The 26,148-nt window shown below is 40.6% G+C and overlaps 1 protein-coding gene across 1 annotated transcript in view; it reads left to right on the top strand.

Moving 5' to 3' along the window:
- Positions 1-26,148, top strand: part of lrp1bb (low density lipoprotein receptor-related protein 1Bb) — a 314,777-nt gene that overhangs the window by 180,010 nt on the left and 108,619 nt on the right. The window contains exons 49-57 of the mRNA XM_060930558.1: positions 183-305; positions 5,055-5,174; positions 5,593-5,721; positions 5,869-5,991; positions 9,058-9,198; positions 9,525-9,712; positions 11,350-11,533; positions 13,960-14,045; positions 22,692-22,814. Of these exons, the coding sequence (XP_060786541.1) occupies positions 183-305; positions 5,055-5,174; positions 5,593-5,721; positions 5,869-5,991; positions 9,058-9,198; positions 9,525-9,712; positions 11,350-11,533; positions 13,960-14,045; positions 22,692-22,814 (1,217 nt within the window). The remainder of the gene's footprint in view (positions 1-182; positions 306-5,054; positions 5,175-5,592; positions 5,722-5,868; positions 5,992-9,057; positions 9,199-9,524; positions 9,713-11,349; positions 11,534-13,959; positions 14,046-22,691; positions 22,815-26,148) is intronic.

The raw sequence follows: 26,148 nt of genomic DNA, 5'->3' as shown, positions 1-26,148 counted from the left end.
CATTTTCATTTATTTGCCTGCAAATGCAAAACAGCTGATTTCATTACATTTTTGCAACTCTACCAAGGGAGAGATAATGACCAGAACAACCACTGAACATCCCATTTGGCAACACAAACCAATTTTCATGGCTCACTCTCATAACAATTTGAAATTTTCTTCTCTGTGTTGGGATATTCCAGTATCCCATGGGCCCAGGTGTGAAGAGGGTCACTTTGCCTGCCCCAGTGGGAACTGCATCTCCAGCGTGTGGCTCTGTGATGGCCAGAAGGATTGTGAGGATGGAGCTGATGAGTTCCAATGTGGTAAGCATGGAATACTTCTTCACTGGAATCCTATCAAAGTTTGATTTCTCTTGTGGAGAGAGAGATGAACATCCATCTGCTGAGACCAGCTTTGATTGCATACTCTGATTCAGTTGCAAATACTGAAAACTATATGCAAACTATTGAATGCTCAAAGTTTTCCCAGAACCTTTAGAAACTGAACACCATCCGATTTCTAGGGTGCTTTCACATTGGTGCAGTTCACTGATGCAGGTGACAAGCAATCGCATCTGAGTGAAGTTGTCTTAGTCCAGTTCCAGGCAAAATCCAGCAGGATTTGATTGCAGTGAAAAAGCAGTTTGATCCTTTATTGACCCAACTGCATGAAGTGAACCAGACATGCTGTTCAGTTTGAGGTTGTGGGAACCATTTTTTAGAACCATGACGCACAAACGGAGCTAAAGGACCAAGTCAAAGTGCAGTCTGTTTTGGAGATTTGGAACAATGAACAAAAACATAAAATAAACAGTGGATGTCATGCACAGAATGTTTTAAAACAATTATTTGTATAATTGTGTAGTAATTTATTGAACGCTGGCCCCCTGTTCTCAATGCTTGGTGATTTTTATTATTTCCACACATACTTGGCAAAGATTTGTTTACGTTTTCCTTTGCTGTAGTTCTGACCAATGAATTAAGGAGTTTTATGCATGCATTTTCATCCCTACAAACCCCTCAGCCAGTTTTCCAGCTTGGTTTGGTTAATTATATGCAATGAAAAAACAAACCAAATAGCAAATGAAACAAGTATCAAAGCATGAGTACTTGCTCTGATTCAGACATGATAACTAATACTGTAGGTGTGAAAGCACCCTTAAACACTTATTGCATTGAGACTATAAATAAGACAAGTGGATGGTGGTGGAGAAATTTAAGATGCATTGGCCACTATCTCATTAAGGCAGTAATCAATTACTCAGGGAAGAGAGTACCGTACCTTCCCTAGTTTGTGAATAGATCTTTTTTCTTCTTTTTGGCCGAAGCTGGCATTTCTGTTCACATCAAAATGACAAATTGAGCAATTGATTTAAAGCATTGTAACTTTGAGGATATAACAGTACTCTTTTTTTTGTGTGGTCCAACATCCTCTCTAGACACTTAAAGAAACAGAGAAAGGTCCATGGAGCAGAACCCTAGTTCAAGTATATTGCTCAAGGGCAAAACAGTGGAAAGTTGAATTAGAATTGTGACAGCAGTAATCCTCCAACTGCCAGCTCTCAGCTACTTCTATCAGATGCTGGGGTTCAAACCCTTAACCCTTCACTTACTGAACCATATCACTCCTTCAGCACACCCCAGCATAATACCTTCTCTTGCTGAGTGCCCAAGATTGCTTAACTGTTATAATGGGGCTCATTGTTACATAGAAATAGTTTGTTGTGGACAATTGTGCCACACACAGATAAATGTATAGCCCTCTGGGAGGGAAAAAATATGGAGAGCACTTGTGGTCTCTTGAAACGTGATTGCAGCTAGAAGCAGAATTAGTTTTGTTTTGATTTTTTTCCTCAAATTATAAGAACATGCATTTCCCCCTTCCTATTGTAATAGTTTAAGCTTATAAACACATAAAGGTTAAAGGTTTAAGTTCTTACAGGGTAACCACTCCTAGCCACTCAGAGTTACATACATTATTACATGACTAAACTGAATAGTTGTTCACTGGAAATGTTGGTGTATATATTCAAATGAAACTCTGTAGCTCATCTGATGCATAATACATGTTTAAATGCTTTATGAATTAAATGCTTTTGTAGCTTATTGTACACTGTATGGCCAAAGGTTTGTGCACACCAGACCATCACACCCAAATATGGGCCTTCCCCAAAATGTTGTCACAAAGTTGGAGGTACACAATTGAATGAGATGTCTTTGTATGCTGTAGAATGATCATTTCCCCTCACTGGCACTAAGGGACCCAAACCTGTTCTAGCATGACAGTGTCCCTGTGCACGATGTATGGTCCATAAATACATGGTTTGCCAACAGTGGGGTGGAATAACTTGGATGGCCTGCACAAAAACCTGACCAAAACCCCACTTATTACTCAGCCTTACATTGTTATACAGTAAATCTACAGTCAAGGCTTTTGATGCACCTACACATAAAGGTTTTCTTTATTTTTCTATATAGAATAATAGTGTAGGCATTAACACCATGAAATAAGCTACCTTGAGAGCTTTGCATATTCTTGCTATTTTTTCAACGTGCCCCTTAACAAGCTCCCTGGACTGCTTTTCAAGCACTTTTAAAGGTTCCCACAGCTGAGCACCTCTTGGCTGCTGTATATAACCCTATTGCTTCAGGACAAACTGAACAGGATGTGAGTGGACCCCTGCCTGGTCACCTGGATCTTCAGCTACCTTGCTGACAGGCCGCAGTACATCAGGCTGAAGGACATCATGTCTGACACTGTAATTAGCAGCACCGGAGCACCCCAGGGCACGGTGCTGGCGCCTCTTCTCTTCACCCTGTACACCACGGACTTCTGTTACAACTCGGAGCTGTGTCACATTCAGAAGTTTGCCGATGACACAGCCATCTTTGGGTGTATCAGTGATGACAGAGAGGAGGAGTATAGGAGCCTGGTGAGGGACTTTGCTGTGTGGTGCAACAGGAACCATCTGCAGCTCAACACCTCAAAGACCAAGGAGCTGGTCATTGACTTTGGGAGGTCCAGACCAAGGTCACGACCAGTTCTGATTGAGGGAGTTGAGGTGGAGGCTGTGGATTCTTACAAGTACCTCGGGCTGTGGCTGGACAGCAAGCTGAACTAGACTTGCAACACCAATCACTTATACAGGAAGGGACAGAGCAGGTATACTTCCTTAGGAGGCTGCGGTCCTTTAACATCTGCAGGAAACTCCTGTGGATGTTTTATCAGTCTGTAGTCGCCAGTGTCCTGTTTTACACCATGGTGTGCTGGCGGGGCAGCACATCCAAGAAGGACACATCCAGGCTGGACAAACTGATCAGGCAGGCTGGCTCTGTGGTCGGCATGAAGCTGGACTCTCTGGTGACGGTGGCAGAGAAGAGGTCTATGGACAAACTACTGAACATCATGAACGACACTGGGCGGCACGGTGGTGTAGTGGTTAGCGCTGTCGCCTCACAGCAAGAAGGTCCTGAGTTCGAGCTCCGTGGCCGGCGAGGGCCTTTCTGTGTGGAGTTTGCATGTTCTCCCCGTGTCCGCGTGGGTTTCCTTCGGGTGCTCCGTTTTCCCCCACAGTCCAAAGACATGCAGGTTAGGTTAACTGGTGACTCTAAATTGACCGTAGGTGTGAATGGTTGTCTGTATCTATGTGTCAGCCCTGTGATGACCTGGCGACTTGTCCAGGGTGTACCCCGCCTCTCGCCTGTAGTCAGCTGGGATAGGCTCCAGCTTGCCTGCGACCCTGTAGAACAGGATAAAGCAGCTAGAGATAATGAGATGAGATGAACGATGCCAGTCATCCTCTGCACACCGTCATCAGCAACAAGAGGAGCCTGTTCAGTGACAGAATGCTCCTTCCCAAGTGCAGGACAAACAGACTCAAAAACTCCTTTGTCCCTCATGCCATCAGACTGTACAACTCCTCTCTGGGGGGGAGGAGGGGTAACAGGAGGACAGAGGACGGGAAGGAGCAGTAGCCTAGCCTAACAATAAGCAATACCGACAATGTGCAATATAATGTGCAATATAAAGTGCAATATCTTTCCTGCTGTGCCCCCTTTCCCCCCCTCTCTCTCCCCCTTCCTCTCTTCCCCATATCTTATTCTTTTATATTTGTATATGTAAATACTTAATTTATTTTAATTTATCTAGAAGTTTTCTCTATTTCTTTTCTCGGTTTATCTGTAATGATGCTGCTGGAATCTTAATTTCCCTGAGGGAATCCTCCCAAAGGGATCAATAAAGTTTTATCTAATCTAATCTAATCTAATCTAATCTAATCTAATCTAATCTAATCTATAAATCCTTTAGATATGTTTTGATTAAAGGTTTTCAGAGCAATTTAATTAATCAAATAAACTCTTAAAATGTTAAAAAGATAATTGCTTCTATTATGTGAACAAATGAGACAAAACTAATTCATAGGTTATGATCCTTGTCAAAACATAAAAGGAATATAGGAAAGCTATCCTATGTTGGAGAATGTTGAGTGAGTGCACCAGATTATTGGTACATGGGAATAGCAGACTCATTTCTTCTGCTGTGACTGATAATTCCATTCTCCGGGAGGGAATCTGGCAGGTCTGCCTCTGTCAGCATATTTTCACTGCTCAGACAAGCCTTGCTGATGACAGAATCAACTATAAAATGACAGTAAGGTAATCTGAACCAGGAGAAATCAGAATTGAGGTTTTTGAGGCACTCAGCCTTTCAATTATTTTTTTTTTGTGTGTATTGTCTATTTCTTTGTTCTCCGTACTGCCTACTTTTAAAGAGGCTTACAGTATATTCAAGCTGATCTCTTAATCGTGATTTTAAAGTGCTAGTGCAATTGGTGGTTGAAAGATTAAGGTTGTGAGCTTTTCAGTTTCAGTGTAAATATAAAACAACTGCACTCTCACATTTACTCAATGGTGCTTTCATGTATTTCAAATTCAAAAGTTTATGAAAATCCAGTGACAACTGAAAGAGATTTGAGAGTGAAAATCTCTCAAAAATCAGTAGAAAAACTGTTAACTGTGCGACTTATCTCTCTCATCTCTTATCTGCCACTTCTGAACTTTTGTCATTGATAGATTCCTCCTGTCTGTGGAACCAGTTTGCCTGCTCCAAGAACAAGTGTATAGCCAAGCAGTGGCTGTGTGATGGAGAGGACGACTGTGGGGATGGAGTGGATGAAAGTGATGATCTCTGTGGTGCGCACTATAACACGTATACTTATGTAATAGATGAATGGTTTCAAATCCTGACTAAAAAAGAGCACCCTAAGTATAGTGTAAATGAGATGCAGCCATTTTGATTAACCTGGTAATAAAAATCTCATGATGTTGAGCGTATTAATAAATGTTAGTAATAAACATTATTTTTAATTGGATTGTCATGAAATATCAGCGAGCGATTAACAGAACTGTCTAAAGCAAATTAACATGCAAATGCAATTAAAGAAGCAAACTATTTTCAGACTAGATGAATAAACATTACTTAACTTTTCATTAACTTCAAGATTTTTGTTCAAGCCATAATGATATGCATGTGAACCTTCTTAGCACATTAGAGTATGAGTCTGAATAGTGAGGAGTAACAGCTTTACTCATGTGATTCATTCATGCACAGGCTCTGTGACATGTGGCCCCGGATTGTTCAGTTGTTCAGGGTCTTATGCTTGTGTGCCCAAGCGCTGGCTCTGTGATGGGGAAAGGGACTGTCCTGATGGCAGTGATGAACTGGCAGTTGCTGGCTGCGGTATTCATTTATTAATTTATTTATTTACTCATTTATTAGTTTATTCTTTCACTCATTCAGTAACGGGGTGTAGGGATAAATGCAAGCATTCATTTGTTTACAGTAGTTAACTATAGCAGCTAATTGTAACACGTTTCCTGCTTGCAGCACCTAATAACACATGTGATGAGAATGCCTTCAGATGCCTTAACAAGGCCTGCATCCCCAAACGCTTTATGTGTGATCATGACAATGATTGTGGAGATGGATCAGATGAGTCAGTTGAATGTGGTGAGTGTTAAATTTTCTTCATCTTTATTATTTATGTGTCATGAATAGTCTATCTGTTATAATATTACAAATACTGCTACTAATAGTAGTCATAGTAGTAGTTCTATATAATTCTGCAAGCAGCAATTAAGGGGTCAAGCACTTTCTAAAGCCCCTCCACCCTTAGCAACAGAGAGACACCAGAAGCCGTTGAGACCATCAGCGCATGTTCCCAAGGAGATATACTAATTTTGATGATGAAATGTCAAGCCGTTGCTGATATATTGCCACACTTCTATTTTCAGTAGCTATCTCAAGTTGCAAATGAACTCAAACCTTATTTGTTAAGAGCAAATCATGTTGCTAAACATGTGCCAAGATTTCTTTCAATATGTAATAATGTTGCCGATATATTCTCTCATTTCTTTGGTGACTTAACTGTCAAATTCATTTGAATGTTATGGATGAACCATCCTGAAGATCTAAAATACATGTTTGGTTGACTTACAGTGATGTAGTGTAAACTATACAATCATTTGGACAATGTTTGAGATTAATCTATGATGACAGAATTTGTAGGATAAGTTAAAAAAAAAGAGCTGAATCAGATTTTTATTTAAAAAGAAGTAAAAATGGACTTCCTGTTTTGCAAATCACAATTTTGCTACATTAAGAACAATCAGCACCTTCCAGGCAACCAACAGAAAGAAAAATCATTATTTGATGTTGAGCGGTTCAAAAGGTACGAGCAGTCATTTCCTGATTATAGCACCCGCTAGAGGGGATTTAGTCAAAACTTCTTGTTGTTTCTCAAGTCTTGGTCCTTCCCTGACATATGAAGATTGATCTGAATACATCACACTGTTGCCAAGCTATGCCCTCACTTACTATTTGATGACTTTGCTGGCAAATTTATTTGCACATTATGAATAGACTTTCCTGAATGGAAAATTCTATTCCCCATCTATTATTTCTATGAATAGATGGGGGCCTTTCTGTGTGGAGTTTGCATGTTCTCCTCGTGTCTGTGTGGGTTTCCTCCGGGTGCTCTGGTTTCCTCCCACAGTTCAAAGACATTCAGATTTGGTCAAATACCCAGCCACTGGGGTTGCACAAACCAGTACATACTTAGTGCCGGTCCCAAGCCCGGATAGATCAGGGAGGATTGCATCAGGAAAGGCATCCTGCGTAAAAACCTAAGCTAAATCAAATATGCGGATCGTATGATCTTCTGTGGCGACCCTTAATGGGAGCAGCTGGAAGAAGAAGAAGAATAGATTTTCCTGCATATAAAACAAAATACAGGCTTGATCAAGTTGGTTATGTTATAATCCAGATTTCATGTGATTGGATAAAATATGTAAGAGAAGAAACAAAATAACAATTTAAAAAATCAGAATGGCAGAAAATCCAGTAAGGCGGAAATTAACGTCATGGTATCCACTGAACTTGACAGGACCAAAGAATTAGAGGAAAAGTTTCTACCATGTTGCATTGCATTGTAGAGTTATTATTGCAAATGTTTTACTGAAAATAATAATAATAATAAATTATTATTATTATTATTATTATTATTATTATTATTATTATTCCATTTAATATCTTTATCCATGTTTTTTGTTTTATTTTGTTTCTTTACACTGGAAATAGGGAGAAAATGGTCTCATTCTATTTCTGTGTAGGATAAAATTCTGAATCAAACACATGGCCGCAGTAATTGAAACATAATGACAAAATGACGAACACAGTTTGGGATGCTGTTTTAACAGCCAAGAGTAGCACTAAAAGTTTTAGTAGATTAATTAATAATTACACATACATATGTAATTAAGTTCATTTAACATTTGAACCAAGCATTTTTCTCTGAGCTGTCCATACGGGAGGTGTGCTTTTAGCGCTTTACTGAAAAAATAATACAGTTTAAAGAAAAGGCTCTGTATCTCATCTCATCTCGTTATCTCTAGCCGCTTTATCCTGTTCTACAGGGTCGCAGGCAAGCTGGAGCCTATCCCAGCTGACTACGGGCGAAAGGCGGGGTACACCCTGGACAAGTCGCCAGGTCATCACAGGGCTGACACATAAACACAGACAACCATTCACACTCACATTCACACCTACGGTCAATTTAGAGTCACCAGTTAACCTAACCTGCATGTCTTTGGACTGTGGGGGAAACCGGAGCACCCGGAGGAAACCCACGCGGACACGGGGAGAACATGCAAACTCCACACAGAAAGGCCCTCGCCGGCCACGGGGCTCGAACCTGGACCTTCTTGCTGTGAGGCGACAGCGCTAACCACTACACCACCATGCCGCCCCAAGGCTCTGTATATAAAAAAAAATACGAAGCCATGCCATCAGTGGCATATCCTGGGCACGTTTGTCATTCAGCTGCTATTATTTGAAGATTGGAAATTGTATAATTATTAGAAAATAGGGTAGTGTTTATGAAAATTTTAGTAGAGGTGAAACAGTTCTGACTCAGAAGCACTGTAAGCGGCACCGTGAGCAGCAAAAAACTGCAAAAAATAGGTGCTTTCAAGCTACAAAGTTACCAGAGGCTTTCGTGTTAGTATATTTAGCATCTACAGTTAACCTATTTATGCACATTTATAATCCATGTTCTAGTTTGCAAGTTGCAGAGAATCCCAGGCGCATCTCTGTGTTTTTGAGAATTATTTCATCAGGTCAATCCATAAATGTGCCTGGACGTTAAAAGCAGATTTGGCTGTCTTCTTTTTAATGAAACAAATCTTCTAAACAACGCATAGCATGCTTTAATTAACCACTTTTCCTCTTGCAATGTTTCTGTTCTGTTTGAAATAAATGATATTTCACATTATAATTACATCAGGATCAATAGAGTTAGATATGCAGAGGCAGCAAGAAGGACTGTATAAGAACAGAGCATCACCATGGTATTAGAACAGAGAATCACTAGCATCTATATTTTTATCTGAAGCTTTAGTTACTGTGTATATTGGTTTTAGCCATTGTTTTGAACAGCAGATCGGATATGTTTGCTGAAGTAATAAAACAGTGATAGGATTGAGAATCAGCAGGCTAACAGTGGAATCTCTCCTGCAGCATACCGTTCATGTGGACCAGACGAGTTCCGTTGCGCTGATGGCCGTTGCTTACTCAGTGCGCAGTGGGAGTGTGATGGTTACCCAGACTGCCCAGACCACTCAGATGAGCTCCCCCACAACCTCAAATGCCTGGCAGCTGGTAAAGAGCCTGCAGAGTGCTGATGAAATGTGTTTGGCTGATGGACATGGGGTTTACTGAATATCTAAGGGGAAACAAATGGGAGTGGGAACAGTGTGCATTAAAGCAAGAGCTTGAAGGGGAAAAGGCTGAGCCGAGGGCTGACAGGTTTTTTTTTTACCGAATGCACCTAGAGTCTGTAAAAAGCCTTTGAGCTTATTGGCACTTACGATATGTGCAGAATAGCATGTGGTCTTCTGCTGTTTTTGCTTTTTATGGCAAAGTAGAAAACACTATTTGGTTGAGCTAGTTAAGAGGTTTGCTTTCTTCTCTTGTTATTCTTCCAGAGAGCCTGTGCAATGGCTCCTTTTTTATGTGCTCCAATGGCCGATGTATATCTGAGACAAGCCTTTGTGACCAGAAAGATGACTGTGGGGACCGCTCCGATGAGAAAAACTGCAACGTTAATGAGTGCCTCAATCGACGTGTCAGTGGCTGTACTCAGGATTGCCAAGATTTACTAGTGGGATACAAGGTTGGTTCACGGTCACATCGAGTGTTAACAGTCTTTCATGATGACTAGTCTTCCATTCTTTTACTAAGAATTGTAATACCTCATACCAAAACGATACTATGGCAAAAAAAGAAATGCATCATACTGAATTGTTTGTGTCCATAATGTTAGTGAGTAAAGAATCTCCATGTAGTATGTGTGCTGATGTTCCATGTGACTGCTGCTCATTTGCATATGTTAGTTTTATGAACTAGCTTTTTAACTTAAAATGACTGAAGTGTTTTCCAAACAAGCAGAGTCATGTGAATAATTGCTTTGACTAATTGCATCAGGTACCAGGTCTGGCACTGATGAGTGAACATTTGAATGTTACTAAAGGTTGGGCTCAAGCAGAATGTAAGGATTTTGTTCCTGTCTTACTACATTTTTCTCCATGTGTGGTGGATGAAGCAGCTGTACTCACCACATGCTAATATTTACCCACTTTTCAGATGTCAGCTAATAAATAATAAGCTGCTTTTCACCCTGGTCATAACCTGACTTACATGTTTAATGCTGAACATATAGACCAGTTCATTCTGCTTTTTGTGTTTATAAATATTTTGTGTGCTCTTGTGTGAGAATTTCTATAAAATTTGTCCTGACTTGTCATCTTGTCTACACAAATATTCACTCGAGGTCTTCTGCACACAGATTAAAGCCCATGGATTAAAAGCCTCAAGGTCTAGTCTGAAAATCATTTCCATTTTAGATTCCCTACCTATAGTAGTCCTGGACTAAGGATGTGTCTCGCTGACTAAACAAAGATAAGCCCAGGCTTGATGGATGTCAGGTTCCATTAATAATGGCTATGATCACTCAGTCCTATGATTGACAGTTTCTGAAAGGTGGACAGGCTACCTGGTTCATACCAAAGTCACAAATGTCTTCCCCACATGACCTTTGGCAATCAGAGCCATTGGCGTGGCCCAGGTGTTGGTCTAAGGCAAAAGCCTGTCCAATATCTCCCTCTCAGAATCAATAAAGGGATTATTGAAAGACAACAAATGCCAGAGGACACATAGGTGATGACCTTTATCTTCTACCAGAGAGAAATAAAAATATAAGGCTCTGCACAAAGCTCTATAAGCTGAGCACAGAGTGGAGGACAATCAAGAGAAATACAGTAACTGACTCAGCCAAAAGTCTAGAGAGATTTATTGCTCTGTTGCTCAAATAATTTTCTTTGGAAATTGCAATAGCATCTAAAGGATACAATAAAAAAAAATGTACTCTATATATGGGTTGCTCTGAAAACACATTCATGAAAAAGTTATGCTTGGCTGCAAGTTGAATTAATGTGCTTTTTACGCATCAAATCCAAATTTTACTCTGTTACTGTATTTTTCCCATAACTAAACATTGCATTATTATTGCTGAATTACTTGGAAGTGTCTCTCAGAATCCTAGCTTCTGCCTCACTAATTCATTTCCATTTTTAGCTCATTTAAAAGCTTCTGGAAAGAAAATAACTGTTGGCAATTTTCACTGTACGTAGTGCAATAATGACAGTTTACATGGTTTCAGGGAAGAGATCGTAATTTATTTATTGCAATTGGATAACTTAAAGGTGCAAAACATTTGAATTGCTTTCCATCATTTTTCATCCACGTGTCTAGTGTAAGTGCTGGCCAGGATTTCACCTGAAGAATGATGGGAAAAGCTGTGTTGACATTGATGAATGCTCCACCACTCTCCCCTGCAGTCAAACCTGCATCAACACTTACGGTTCTTACAAGTGTTTGTGTGTGGATGGTTACGAAGCCTCAAAACACAACCCGAACAGCTGCAGGTCTCTCTCTGGTAATTACATCTATTCCATACATCATGTGGCTATGTTGCAATAATTTGTTTGGCATTTTAGTTTGAAGATTTTTGCTTGTTTGTAATGGAATCACTGAGGCATAAAGAAAAAAAAGAGGCGACATGAAAGGAAATAAAACATGACAGGGCATGCTCTTACAGGAAAATAATCAATGGCTTATACCACAGTGGTTTGCTAATGATTGCATTTTATTAATGAACAACACATCATGCTTTTAATGTTTATAGTTCCATTTATGTTTCATAGTTACAATATGCGCATTACATGATAGCAGGTATAAACAGTTGTTCCCTCACCAACTTCTCTTTTTTCTCTTTCTTGAGGTGAATACATACAACCTCGATTCCAAAAAAGTTGGGACAAAGTCCAAATTGTAAATAAAAATGGAATGCAATGATGTGGAAGTTTCAAAATTCCATATTTTATTCAGAATAGAACATAGATGACATATCAAATGTTTAAACTGAGAAAATGTATCATTTAAAGGGAAAAATTAGGTGATTTTAAATTTCATGACAACAACACATCTCAAAAAAGTTGGGACAAGGCCATGTTTACCACTGTGAGACATCCCCTTTTCTCTTTACAACAGTCTGTAAACGTCTGGGGACTGAGGAGACAAGTTGCTCAAGTTTAGGGATAGGAATGTTAACCCATTCCCATTGTCTAATGTAGGATTCTAGTTGCTCAACTGTCTTAGGTCTTTTTTGTCATATCTTTTGTTTTATGATGCGCCAAATGTTTTCTATGGGTGAAAGATCTGGACTGCAGGCTGGCCAGTTCAGTACCCGGACCCTTCTTCTATGCAGCCATGATGCTGTAATTGATGCAGTATGTGGTTTGGCATTGTCATGTTGGAAAATGCAAGGTCTTCCCTGAAAGAGACGTCATCTGGATGGGAGCATATGTTGCTCTAGAACTTGGATATACTTTTCAGTATTGATGGTGTCTTTCCAAATGTGTAAGCTGCCCATGCCACACGCACTAATGCAACCCCATACCATCAGAGATGCAGGCTTCTGAACTGAGCGCTGATAACAACTTGGGTCATCCTTTTCCTCTTTAGTCCGAATGACACGGCGTCCCTGATTTCCATAAAGAACTTCAAATTTTGATTCGTCTGACTACAGAACAGTTTTCCACTTTGCCACAGTCCATTTTAAATGAGCCTTGGCCCAGAGAAGACGTCTGCACTTCTGGATCATGTTTAGATACGGCTTCTTCTTTGAACTATAGAGTTTTAGCTGGCAACGGCGGATGGCACAGTGAATTGTGTTCACAGATAATGTTCTCTGGAAATATTCCTGAGCCCATTTTGTGATTTCCAATACAGAAACATGCCTGTATGTGATGCAGTGCCGTCTAAGGGCCTGAAGATCACGGGCACCCAGTATGGTTTTCCGGCCTTGACCCTTACGCACAGAGATTCTTCCAGATTCTCTGAATCTTTTGATGATATTATGCACTGTAGATGATATGTTCAAACTCTTTGCAATTTTACACTGTCGAACTCCTTTCTGATATTGCTCCACTATTTGTCGGCGCAGAATTAGGGGGATTGGTGATCCTCTTCCCATCTTTACTTCTGAGAGCCGCTGCCACTCCAAGATGCTCTTTTTATACCCAGTCGTGTTAATGACCTATTGCCAATTGACCTAATGAGTTGCAATTTGGTCCTCCAGCTGTTCCTCTTTTGTACCTTTAACTTTTCCAGCCTCTTATTGCCCCTGTCCCAACTTTTTTGAGATGTGTTGCTGTCATGAAATTTCAAATGAGCCAATATTTGGCATGACATTTCAAAATGTCTCACTTTCGACATTTGATATGTTGTCTATGTTCTATTGTGAATACAATATTAGTTTTTGAGATTTGTAAATTATTGCATTCCATTTTTATTTACAATTTGTACTTTGTCCCAACTTTTTTGGAATCGGGGTTGTAGGTTAAAAAATACAGGTTGTTGTGTTACAGAGAAACTGCAAACTCCTTTCAGAAATATTAAATAAATGTATCCTTAAAGAAAGCTTCACGGTATCAGTGATATGTTTTTATTTGTTAAATAGCACTTTAAACATTTTTATTATTAGCTTTGTGGAGCACCCATATAATATAAATCCCCGTTGCTATAGAAACAATAAAGAGCACATTATTATAAACCTGTGATTAGAATTACAGTGGGCAATACTGTCAGAGCTGTGCTGTTATAGAAAATTAATCAAACTAATCAAGCAATCAGATTAAAGAATTCAACAAAGCTGTGATTATATTTGATTGATCATATTAAATTTAATGAGTGACACTGTGTTATCAAATTATAAATGTAAAAACCTTACGATGACTTGCAGCCAACAGCCTAATACTGTTTAAAATGTTGTTGTTGTTTTTTTGTCTTTTCTTTATTCAGCTGAAGATCCTGTTCTTATACTTGCCGATCATCATGAAATCAGAAAACTAAGTGTTGATGGCTCTAATTACACTCTCCTGAAACAGGTAAGCATTTCTGTTTCTTCCGTTTTATTTTCTTACACATTGCAATCCCTTCTTCACAACTGTTGAACAAATCCACAGCCAGGTTTAATCTGTCCCACAGAATGTGTTACGATAAGTTTCAGTGGTGATTCACAGAGCAATCCATGAAACTAAACTGTTAAAAGCTTAATAGAGTCCCAATTAACAACCATGGTGATGTGATTGTGATAACAGCACACTAGCAGTTGTTGGCCCTCTCTTTTGAAAAGACTGATTGAAGTCATTAAACAGAGCACTTTCTGTGGAGTTTCACATTAATAGAGTGAAAACAAATCGTGTGTCCAAAGACTGCCTAGAAGTTGTAATCCCTCCACAGCATGCAGCACACTGTTGATTTTTGTTTTCTGCCCTATTTTTTTCCTGCAGCAGCTTCATGAAATCTTTCAACAGAATTTTTCCACTTAATATTCATTTATAATTATTATTAGTTACCTTCTCATGTTCAGCTTGAGTTGATATCCTTTTATTTACTGTGTTGGGACTTTTTTATTGTTTTATTGTTAATTAACTGCATTTACTGTACTTATGGAATAATGTAAATCTAATTTTGAATTTTAATTATGTAACCTGCACTTACTGTGTAATTCATTTCAGCTGAAATTCATGACAGCATTTATAAAGCTTTTGATAAATTATCCCTCTTTATCCAAGGCTCTCATTATCAGTCACTTTAATCATTGTTTTGATTTAATCAATCATTTATTCTACATGATTGAATGTAATCTGGTTAACCTCATATTTGACTATTATGCTACCAGACATTCACTGTATGCAAAGGTGGGTAGTAATGTGTGGCGTTTACTCCCTTACCTGTACATGTAATTAAGCACTTTCCCCCCAATAAATTATACTTACAGTATAGGAGTAGTTTTAATGCATAATACTTTTCACTATTACTTGAATACATTTACAATTTAAAAATATACTCAATTACATTAGACTATGCACTTTTCGTTACCTTTATACCAACCAGCCATAACATTAAAACCACTAACAGGTGAAGTGAACAACATTGATTAAAACAGAAAGGTGTCAGCATTCACTTTTTCAGTAGTTTGTGCTACAGTAGCTCTTCTGTGGGATTGGACCATATGGGTTAGTTTTCATGCCCCATGTGAATCAATTAACCTTTGACATTCATGACCCTGTTTATGACCGGTTTACCGGTTGTCCTTTTGTGGACCACTTTTGGTGGGTACTAACTACTACATACCAGGAACACCCCACAAGATGTGCCATTGTGGAGATGCTCAGACCCAGTCATCTAGCCATCACAATTTGGCCCTTGTCAAAGTCACTCAGATCGTTGTGCTTGCCCATTTTTCCTGCCTCCAGCACATCAAGATGGTGTCACATTCAAGAACTGACTGTTCTCTTGCTGCCTAATATATACCACCCCTTGAAAGATACCACTGTAATGAGATAATCGATGTTATTCACTTCACCTGTCAGTGGTTTTAATGTTATGGCTGATCTGTGTATATAATTTATTAAATTATTTTATTCATGCATACATAGCTTCTACAATGTTGACTTTGATACACAAAGTTTAAACACACAAACGGACAAACATAAAGGCCAGGAGTTACTGACCAGTGAGTTAAGTTTTAAGAGATTAAATAGTGTTGTGACATTGGTATAGGTTTCAAAAGATTTATGGTAAGAAAAAATGGAAGAGATGTGTAACACTTATGGGGTTTGAAGGGAAAATGAGGAGATCGGAGACAGGTTTGCAACAACTTGAAGGTGTGCTTTTTTTGTGCACTTTTGCTTTTCTGCATTTTTTTTTCATTCAGTGCACACACACACACGGCTCTATGTTGCCTCTCTCCTCTTTATTCTGGAAGATTTATGAAACTAACCTGTAACAAAATTGCCTTAGTTTATTTGTTAAATATTTATTATTATTATTATTATTATTATTATTATTATTATTATTATTGTTATTATTATATAATATTTAAATATTTATTATTATTATTATAGAGCTAATGAGATGAGATTATTGATGATGATGATGATGATGATGATGATAATAATAATAATAATAATAATAATAATAATAATAATAATAATAATTTGTTTTTATTCTGGGCATAACTGATATTCTGATACATTTGTATGTAATACATTATAGATGCAGTAGTAGAAGAAGAAGATGTTGTCTTTATTTGTCACATGCACATTCAAGCAAAGTGAAATTTGTCCTCTGCATTTAAACCATCTGAAGCAGTGAACACATGCATTCACACAAACGTGAGCAATGAGCACACACACATACCCAGAGCAGTGGGCAGCTATACTACAGCACCAGGGGAGCAGTTGGGGGTTAGGTGCCTTGCTCAAGGGCACTTCAGCCCAAGGCTACCCCATGTTAACCTAACCGCATGTCTTTGGACTGTGGGGGAAACCGGAGCACCCGGAGGAAACCCATGCAGACATGGGGAGAACACGCAAACGCCACACAGAAAGGCCATCATTGGCCAGTGGGCTCGAACCCAGAACCTTCTTGCTGTGAGGCAACAGTGCTAACCACTACATCACCATGCCACCCAAATCACCATATGAAGTTACTCACAACTTGAGTAGCCATTTTATGAGAATTTTTTACTCATACTTAAGTCATTATTTTGATGAGTACTTTTATTTATACTTGAGTGAGTATTATCATAAAGTAACAGTACTTTTACTTGAGTACAGATTTGCTTACTCTACCCACCTCTGACTGTGTGTCAGTCATGGCAGTATTCTCAGGAATGGAAAAATCAGTAGCTGTTTTAAAAAATGATAATAATCATAAAGATGCTTGTTTTCTTTCTACAAAACCCATTTCCAGAAAAGTTGGGATATTTTCCAAAATGCAATAAAAACAAAAAATTGTGATTTGTTAATTCATGTAAACCTTAATTCACATGAACCTTTTGTTGTGAACTGACAAAAGTACAAAGAAAAGATTTTCCATAATTTTATTGGCCAACTTAATTGTAATTTGTAAATATAAATGAAGTTAGAATTTGGTGCTTGCAACACTCAGAAAAAAGTTGGGACAGAATCAAAATAAGTCTGAAAAGTTTATAGGATATTCAAGTAACACCATTTTGGAAGATTCCACAATAAGCAGGTTAATTGTTAAGAGGTGAGGGTATCATGACTGGGTATAAATGGAGCATGCACCAAAGGCTCAGTCTTTGCCAGCAAGGATGAGTCATGGCTCACCCCATTATGCCAAAATTCATGAGAGAATTGTTAGTCAATCCAAAAAGAACATTTCTCAATGCAAGATCGTAGAGAATTCAGGTCTTCCAAAACCTACCATACATAATACACTGCAGTCTCGCTATATCAAACTCCTTGGGGAACGTCCAAATAGTTTGTTCTACCAAAAAGGTCATCATACTGAACCAAACACTCACTCTTACATAAAACAAAACCAACTGTGTTTAATTTGTATTTATGCTTAATTCACTTACATATTTATGCAGTAAAGGAAATAAGTCATTCTTAAGTAAAGGAAATAAATCCCACTCGCCATCATTTGCTTGCTGCATCGTCTTTCTTTTCAGCACATCATTTTGATTGCAGTTAGGGACAAAGTTTCAGAGTTCTTTTTCTTTTGCTTCAAAAGTTGAAATTTAATTTTTTTGGATACCATGTTCCTGAGACAATTTCATTGCTTTCTCACCATGCTTTAGATGGTCCAGGCTATGAAGTTTGTCTTTGATGGTGTCACGTCCGCACACACGCAGCGGCATACCTCAATCTGCTACTCACGTACACACATTCAGTGCCATTAGGACTAATTACCATGCACCTATTCTGGATCAGAGCACAATCACAACAAACATTTATAAGGATTCTCACTCCACACAGACGTATATGCACTGTACCTTGTGTCTCAGGTTAATGTTTTGTAGCATTGTGTTAATATTCTGGTTTCTGATTCTATTTTGGATTTTGCCCTTTTTCTTCGCCTTTGATATCCTGTCTGTGTCTTGCTTAACGTTTGATCACTGATTTGGATCTGTCTGCCAGCATGATTTTAAATAAAACTCTTCCAGCGATTACATCCATCTATCATCTGCATTTTCTGACAGATGGAGAGTATCTTCCATTTACAAGTAACCATGACAACAGTGCTTACAGAGTAAATACTTGAGTAAAACTCCTTTCAGCTTGTAAAATAATCCTTTGAAGGGATTTTTTTAAGTCAATGATTGCCGTTCTCGATAATTGTTAGTGGTCAACACCTAAGCGAGGCTAGATAAGCCTTTGTTTTATGACGTCAACACATTGTTAACTTGACTTCAGACTTGATTACTTATTGTTTGTCTCTGGGGGAAGAGGAGCACATAGCTCAGTGATATGTCTGTGAAGGTTCTCAGTCATCCAGGTCATCATAAACCGTAGGTGCTAAAGAAGGCAATTGGACTTGCTTGAAATCCTTGAAGACATTTCACCTCTCATCCAAAAGGCTTCTTCAGTTCTGTCTGACTAGTGGGGAGTTCCAGGTATTTATCTTCTAGTGGACCAAAAACAACCCTAAGGAGAGTCATTCAGGACACATGGGTCATTGACCCTCTCAGTCATCCTGTAGGTGTTAGGGTCACTGGAGGCTGGGTTTGAATGTTGTTAGCAGCCTAGAGGGTCGTTAGGGTGATCTGTGGGTTGTTGGCTCTCTCTGCCATCATGTGAGTCATTGAAGTCAGCTGAGTCTTGGGCTACGTTTACACTAGACCAGGGGTGCCCAAATTGATCCATAAAGGGCCATGTGGCTGCAGGTTTTCATTCCAGCCATGCAGCAGCACACCTGATTTGGCTTATTCAATCAACTGACACACCCACCCTTTAATCAAGGGTGGGTGTGGCTGCAAGTATTTGACTGTGTGAAGACAGTTCAGTTGATTGAATGAGCCAAATCAGGTGTGCTGCTGCATGGCTGGAATGAAAACCTGCAGCCACATGGCCCTTTATGGATCAATTTGGGCACCCCTGCACTAGACCGTATCTGTCTCGTTTTCTTCGCGGATGCACTGTCCGTTTACATTAACCCCCCTGAAAAAGCGGGGAAACGGGAATCCGCCAGCGTCCACGTATTCAATCTAGATCGTATCAGCTCCGGTGCTGTGTAAACATTGAGAATACGTGAATACGCTGTGCTGAGCTCTAGCTGGCGTCTCATTGGACAACGTCACTGTGACATCCACCTTCCTGATTCGCTGGCGTTGGTCATGTGACGCGACTGCTGAAAAACGGCGCAGACTTCCGCCTTGTATCACCTTTCATTAAAGAGTATAAAAGTATGAAAATACTGCAAATACTGATGCAAATACTGCCCATTGTGTAGTTATGATTGTCTTTAGGCTTGCCATCCTTCCACTTGCAAGTAATAAGTGATATGCGCTGGGATCTCACACACAGCGGCTCAGTCCCGAATCGTGGCTTGTTCACTTCACTCGCGCGCTCTGTGAGCTGCGCAGGGCCGGAGTGCACACCCTCCAGAGGGCACTCGCTGTTCAGGGCGGAGTGATTTGGAGCGCAGGATGCCTGCGGAGCCGAGCGTATCCGCGTATTGGTGTTGCTGTGTGCACGGCTAACGGTTTTAGTGTAAACGCGAATCGTTTTAAGAACGTTAATCTGATGATCCGCTGATTCGACGTAATGTAAACGTAGCCTTGGTGTGGATGTGTATTCAGTTTTCTGGGAAGTGTGCCAAGGACTGCATTGTAGGTGGCTGATAAGTGGTGTCTCAGACCACCTCCTCTGTTCAGTGATGGTCATTCCAGGTTGACAAAGATGGCTTCTTTTACTCCTCTTTCAAACCACTGGTCTTCTCTGGCTAAAATGTGTACATTGCATTCCTGAAACGAGTGTATTTTGTTATGGAGATGATGATGGAGTCCTGGCCTGAGGAACTGGCTCTCCTGTGTTGAGCCATGTGCTTGTGAAGTGGTTGTTTTGTTTCCCCAATGTACAGGTCTGTGCATTCCTCACTGCAGTGAATTGCATACACTACATTGTCCTGTTTCTTTCTGGGTATTCTGTCCTTAGTGTGGACCAATTTCTGCCTCAGAGTGTTATTGGGTCTGAAGTGTACAGGGATGTTGTGTTTGTAGAAGATCCTCCTGAGTTTCTCAAATAGTCCAGAAATGTAGGGAATGACGGTGTTCTTGTGTTTGTTACTGTTTTCTTCCCTAGCCATTATTGGGAAGAAAACAGCAACAAACTGTTTGTGTTTCTTTTCCTGGTCTTGACAAATGCCCAGTTGGGATACCCACACTTCTGAAGTGCTTCCTTGATGTGTTTTTGCACCTTCTTTTTTCTCTCTACCATTGTAGGAATGTTCTGAGCCCTGTGATATAAGGTTTTAATGACCCCCAATTTGTGTTCCAGTGGGTGGTGAGAGTCAAACAGTAGCTACTGGTCTGTGTGTGGGTTTCTGGTAGACCTCGATGCTATGGTGCCAAAGGAGAACACAACCATCCAGTTTGAGAGAAAGGTGCAAAAGTTAACATCTGTGATGGTATGGGGATGCATCAGTGTCCATGGCATGGGTGAGTTGCATGTGTGTGAAGGTACCATTGACACAGAGGCATTGGGATTTTAGAGAGACATATGTTGCCATCAAGGTGTTGTCTCTTCCCGGGACGTCCATGCTCATTTCAGCAGGATGATGCCAGGGCCCATTCTGCACAGCTACAACACCGTGGATTCGCAGACACACAGTGTGTGTGCTTGACTGGTCTGCTGCTAGTCCAGGTCTGTCTCCTGTTGAGAATGTATGGCACTTCATAAAGAGGAGAATCAGACAACATTGACTACGGACTGTTGAGCAGCTAAAGTCTTATATCAAGTAAGAATGGACAAAAATTCCAATTGCAAAGCTGTAACAATTAGTATCCTCAGTTCCCATACAATTAAAAAGTGTTATTAAAGGAAAGGTGACGTAACATAATGCCTCTGTCCAAACTTTTTTTTTTTGAGTGTGTTGCAGGCATCAATTTCTAAGTTTGTTTATATTTACAAAATACAATTAAGTTGGTCAGTAAAGCTATTGAAAATCTTTTCTTTGTACTTTTGTCAGTTAAATAAAGGTTCATGTGAATTAACAAATCACAGATTTTTTTTTAATCATTTTGGAAAATATTCCAACTTTTCTGGGAATGGGATTTGTATATTAATTTGTATTAATGCACTGAAAAGGCTATTGTATTTTCTACTTATGTTTTCAGACAAACAAAACATGGGATGGGGCAGCACATTAGGTCTTTTACTTGCCCAGTGGGCTATTTTATGATTTATGATTTGTTAACTCTTACATATAGTTTTTCTCAAAACATTGTATTCGTTTGAAAACTGAAAACAGCAGCATGATAGTTTCTTGATTGGCCACTAGATTAATCATAAACCGAATGTGTTTGAAAGTACACTATATGGCCAAAAATTTGTGGACACGTTCCCATCACATCCATATGTGGATCTTCCCCAAACTGTTGCCACAATGTTGGTAGCACAGAATTGTATAGAATGTCATACATGCACTACAGGTTCCCGTCACTGAATCTAATAGGCTCAAAGCTGTTCCAGCATGACAATACCCCTGTACACAATGCAAGCTCCATGAAGACATGCTTTGTCAAGGTTGGAGTGGAAGAACCTGAATGACCTGCACAGAGCCCTGACCTCAACCTCACTCTACGCCTTTGGGACAAACTGGAATTCCAACTGTGTGCCAGTCGTCCTCACCCGACATCAGTGTGTGATTTCACTATGCTCGTGTGGCTGAATGAGCACAAATCCCCACAGTCATGCTCCAAAATCTAGTGGAATGCTTTCTTTATTATAGTGATAATAGCTTTAATAAATATCTGTATTAAAGTTATTTAAACAGTAAAATGGGGACTAAATCTGGAATGAGATGTTAATTAAGAATAAGCTGTTAGTTAAGAATATGAAAAACTTCAAACTGTACCATTCCCATAATTCATAGCTTGCCTTTCTAGAATATTTTCCTTCTTACTGTTAAATTATTAATCACCCAGTCCCTGCACCTCAGACTATATTTTCTTTGAGTCCCTATAGACTCAACATTCTTTGGGAATTTTAGTGATATGATGGTGTCATGTCTGCTTTCACTCGTCACCTGATCTTAGCACATGTGTTGAGGTGAGCAGAGCTGTACTGGTCAACAGCAAACTGCCTTTTCTGACTGACAACACACTGACGCCAACTTGACAGTAATGGATGTAGCTCATTATCCTGTTGGAAGGCTCTCTGAACCCTGCTTCAGCACATTCCTCAGGCATCACTCAACAGCCTGCTGTTCCAAAATCAATGCAATGATTAGATATCAAAGGCATGTATACATGCTGTGTTTCTCATCTACATTCCTGCCAGATTCACTTTGGAAAACTAAAGGAAAAGTGCATATGGAGTGGCTAATTAAGCTCTCCAGCTAATTGAGTAACAGAACAAGGCTGCATATCTTGCTCTTTTGTGCACTGGAGAAGCTGTGCTGTTTTATTTTGATCATCTGTTGGCTGAACAACATAGATTTTTTTTACTTTGGCAGTGGGAAAATAACACTTTCACTTCTGTTATTTTCTAAAGGGTCTCAACAATATTATCAGCTTGGATTTTGACTACAGAAAAGAGTTCATCTACTGGGTTGACTCAAGTAGACCCAGCGGTCGAAGGATCAACAGAATCCGGCTGAATGGTAGCGATCTCAAGGTATGCTTAATATGCTCATCTTTTTCTTAAATAAGTAGTTTACTGAAAGACCAGCACAATCTTAATCTGATTATTCATTCATTCATAATGAATTTCTATTGATATTCTAGAGAGGCCCTTTGTTGTGTTACTGGGTCAATGTCAACATAATTACAGTTTCTCTTTTTGGAAATTATCATTATTATTTAGCAGTACCATTATCTCTAAAACCATTTGCCTCTCAGGCTTTTGTCTATAGGATACAGTCAGCCACAGAAGTAATGGTATCCTTGAAGAAAAAGAGCAAAAATGATTGCATAAAAGAAATTATACACACAGTTACACACCTGTAAGGCAACTGTATTGAAAGAACAGCACCTGCTATCAACTGAATTTAAAAAAGGGAAGTCAGTGGCAGGCAGGGATCTTGTGAAGGTTGCTAACATTATACATATCATATTTTAGTCCAAAACCTGGTTGCCTGTGTCAGGAGGTTAAGACTTGGGCATAGGTGGATCTCTCAGTAAGAGAATGACCTCCAGCGTCAAAATCTACACAGACGTGGTTGCAAGAAAACATTTTTTTTTGCAATAACCATCTCAGTCTCTGGGGTTGAACCACTGGCCTACAATAAACAAGGCACATGCATGATAATGTAAAAATATTAAGCAGCATCTTTTTGTTTCTGTGCACCAAAGATCAGGAACATATTACCAATAAACATTTGTTAGGCTCCATCTATCAGTGATTAAGGTTTCCCCCCCCCCCCCCCCCACATTTTATTTACTAGATTTTATTATTTGTCGTATAGGCAGTACTTTTTACTTTACATATGTTTTCATGACCTTTTTATTATTTTATTTATCATACGTTTATTCCATTTGTATCTATCTTTTAACCATTTCTCACTGTTAGGATTTTCATCTTTGTCACTGTGTCACATCTGCACCTGCTAGCACTTTAGACTCCACTTCTCAACATTCACAGTGACCTTCAAATATGGCCACTACAGACTACAACACCCATCCTGCACTTCACCTTTAACAGTCTCCTGATTCTAATTGCACACGCCTGGATTCAATCACCACAGCACACACACAAGCACTCTCGCTGCACTTAGACCCCGTTTACACGTAGCTGGTATCTATAAAAACGGATATTTATTTATGCGGTTGCACCCATCATTTACACGTAAACGGAGGTTTCAGTCACTGAAAACGGCTGCTTTCGAAAACTCCGGGCAAAGTGGAGATTTGTGAAAACGATGGTTACGTATGTAACCATGGTTCTATGAATTTCGTATGACCGCCAGAGGCGGTGCTTTAAGCACCCGGATGTCCATCACATGCGCATGCAGTTCGAGTGTGTGTATACCAACAAGGTCGCTTGCGACAGGGGGTGACATATGTCACTGCACCGGTACTTAAGGTGCATTCACCCCGGAAGCATTCTCTTGGCAGTCTTCTCGTCAGCCTTCCGAGTGACGGCCAAGTTCTGGCGGTCATCCGAAATTCATAGAACCGCGGTTACATACGTAACCATCATTCTATTTCATTTCTCCTGACCGCCAGAGGAGGTGCTTTAAGCACCCGGATGACTAATACCAACAGGGTCACAAGGAAGACCTATTTACCCTACGAATGGCTGAAAAGGGTGGCTGTGGCCAGTGGATTGTGCATGGCCACATTAGCCCTATAAAACCTTGCAAACGTGCAAGTTGAGACCCATGAGGCAGCGGCACAGATATCAGAGAGTGGAACTCCACGTAGAGCCGCCCATGATGCAGCCACATTCCGAGTGGAGTGGCCTCGGATGTGGGGAGGGACCGGGAGGCTGCTGCTAATGGCCTCCATGGTCCAGTTCGACAGTCTGTTTGGACAGCACGTGGCCGCGCCTATATCCAGTGTGGCCCACAAACAGTGCATCCGACTGCCTAAATGCAGCAGTCGCTTCAATGTATGCCCTCCGTGCTCGAACTGGGCAAAGAAGGACATGACCTTGGCCCTGCTCATTCTCCTCAGGTGGTGGTCTGAAGGCTTCCAGGCTGAGGGGCTGATTGGTGTATGAAGAGGAGGAGAAGTTCTTGGGCATAAACGAAGGATTAGGCCACAATGTTACACCCGTGCCATCGGGCTCCATTGTAAGCACTCCCGGCCGATAGACAGGGTGTGTAGTTCACCCGCTCTCTTAGCATTCCTTTTAGCTATGATGTCGGCTGTCTTTAAAGATAGCCACTTGAGCTCCGTCCCCTGTAGGGGCTCAAATGGAGGTTTACACAGTGCACTTAAAACCAGAGGCAAGTCGCAAGCTGGTCTTGGACTGCGTTGAGGGGGTCTTATGCGCTGAGCACCTTTAAGAAAGTGGCTCGCCCGTGTGTGGGATCCCACAGTCAGCCCGTCTACCCTGTTGTGCATTGCGGATATAGCCGCTACATACACCTTGATGGTGGAGGGTGCAAGGCCCTCGTCCAGATGAGACTGTAAAAAGCTGAGAATCCCCGGTATCGGGCAACATGCCGGTTCCTGATGGCATGCTTGGCACCAACTTACAAAGAGCTTCCACCTATTGGCATAGAGCGCATTGGTGGAAGGTGCGTGGGAACACTGGATGGTCCGCACAACGGTCGACTCACATTCTGCTAGCAGTGGGTTGGGCCCTTCAGAGGCCACACCCACAGCTGCAACCGTACTGGGTTCGGATGCCAAATTTGACCTTCCGTCTGTGAGAGGAGGTCCATCCGTGCAGGGAGACACCAAGGCTCCTTGTGCAGCAACCCGTACAGGGTAGGGAACCAGACTCTCCCCGGCCAATAGGGGGCTATCAACAGCACCCTGTGACCCTCCTTGAGGATCCTCTCGAGAGTGGGCAGAATTAGCGGGAGTGGTGGGAAAGCATATAGGAGCTGCTGTGGCCACTCGTGTGCCAGTGCGTCTTGGCCCAAGGGGCTTGACGTTTCTTTCAGTGTAAACCACAGGGGACAATGTGTCGTGGCCTGGGAGGCGAAAAGGTCCACCTCTGTCCTGCCATATTGCAGCCAAATACTCTGCACCACTTCCGGGTGCAGCTTCCACTCCCCCGGATCGGGGTTCTGTTGTGACAGAAGATCCGCAGCAGTGTTCCTCACTTCTGGTGAATGCATTGCCCTCAGGCTCACCAGACGAGGGTAAGCCCATGTCAGTAGGTGCCGAGTGAGCTTTCAGGGAAGGTAGTGACCTGGTGCCGCCCTGGTGGTTTATATGATAGACCACAGATGTATTGTCGGTCTTTATAAGGACATGCCGACCCGCTAAAACCGGACGGAAATGTTTCAGGGCGAGGAAAACGGCCCGCAGCTCTAACACATTGATGTGTTGTC

Source organism: Neoarius graeffei, chromosome 9, assembly GCF_027579695.1.
Source record: "Neoarius graeffei isolate fNeoGra1 chromosome 9, fNeoGra1.pri, whole genome shotgun sequence".
In the NCBI taxonomy this organism is placed as follows: Eukaryota; Metazoa; Chordata; class Actinopteri; order Siluriformes; family Ariidae; genus Neoarius; species Neoarius graeffei.
Note: the sequence above shows the minus strand (reverse complement) of the source record. Positions and strands in the feature narration are given on the sequence as shown.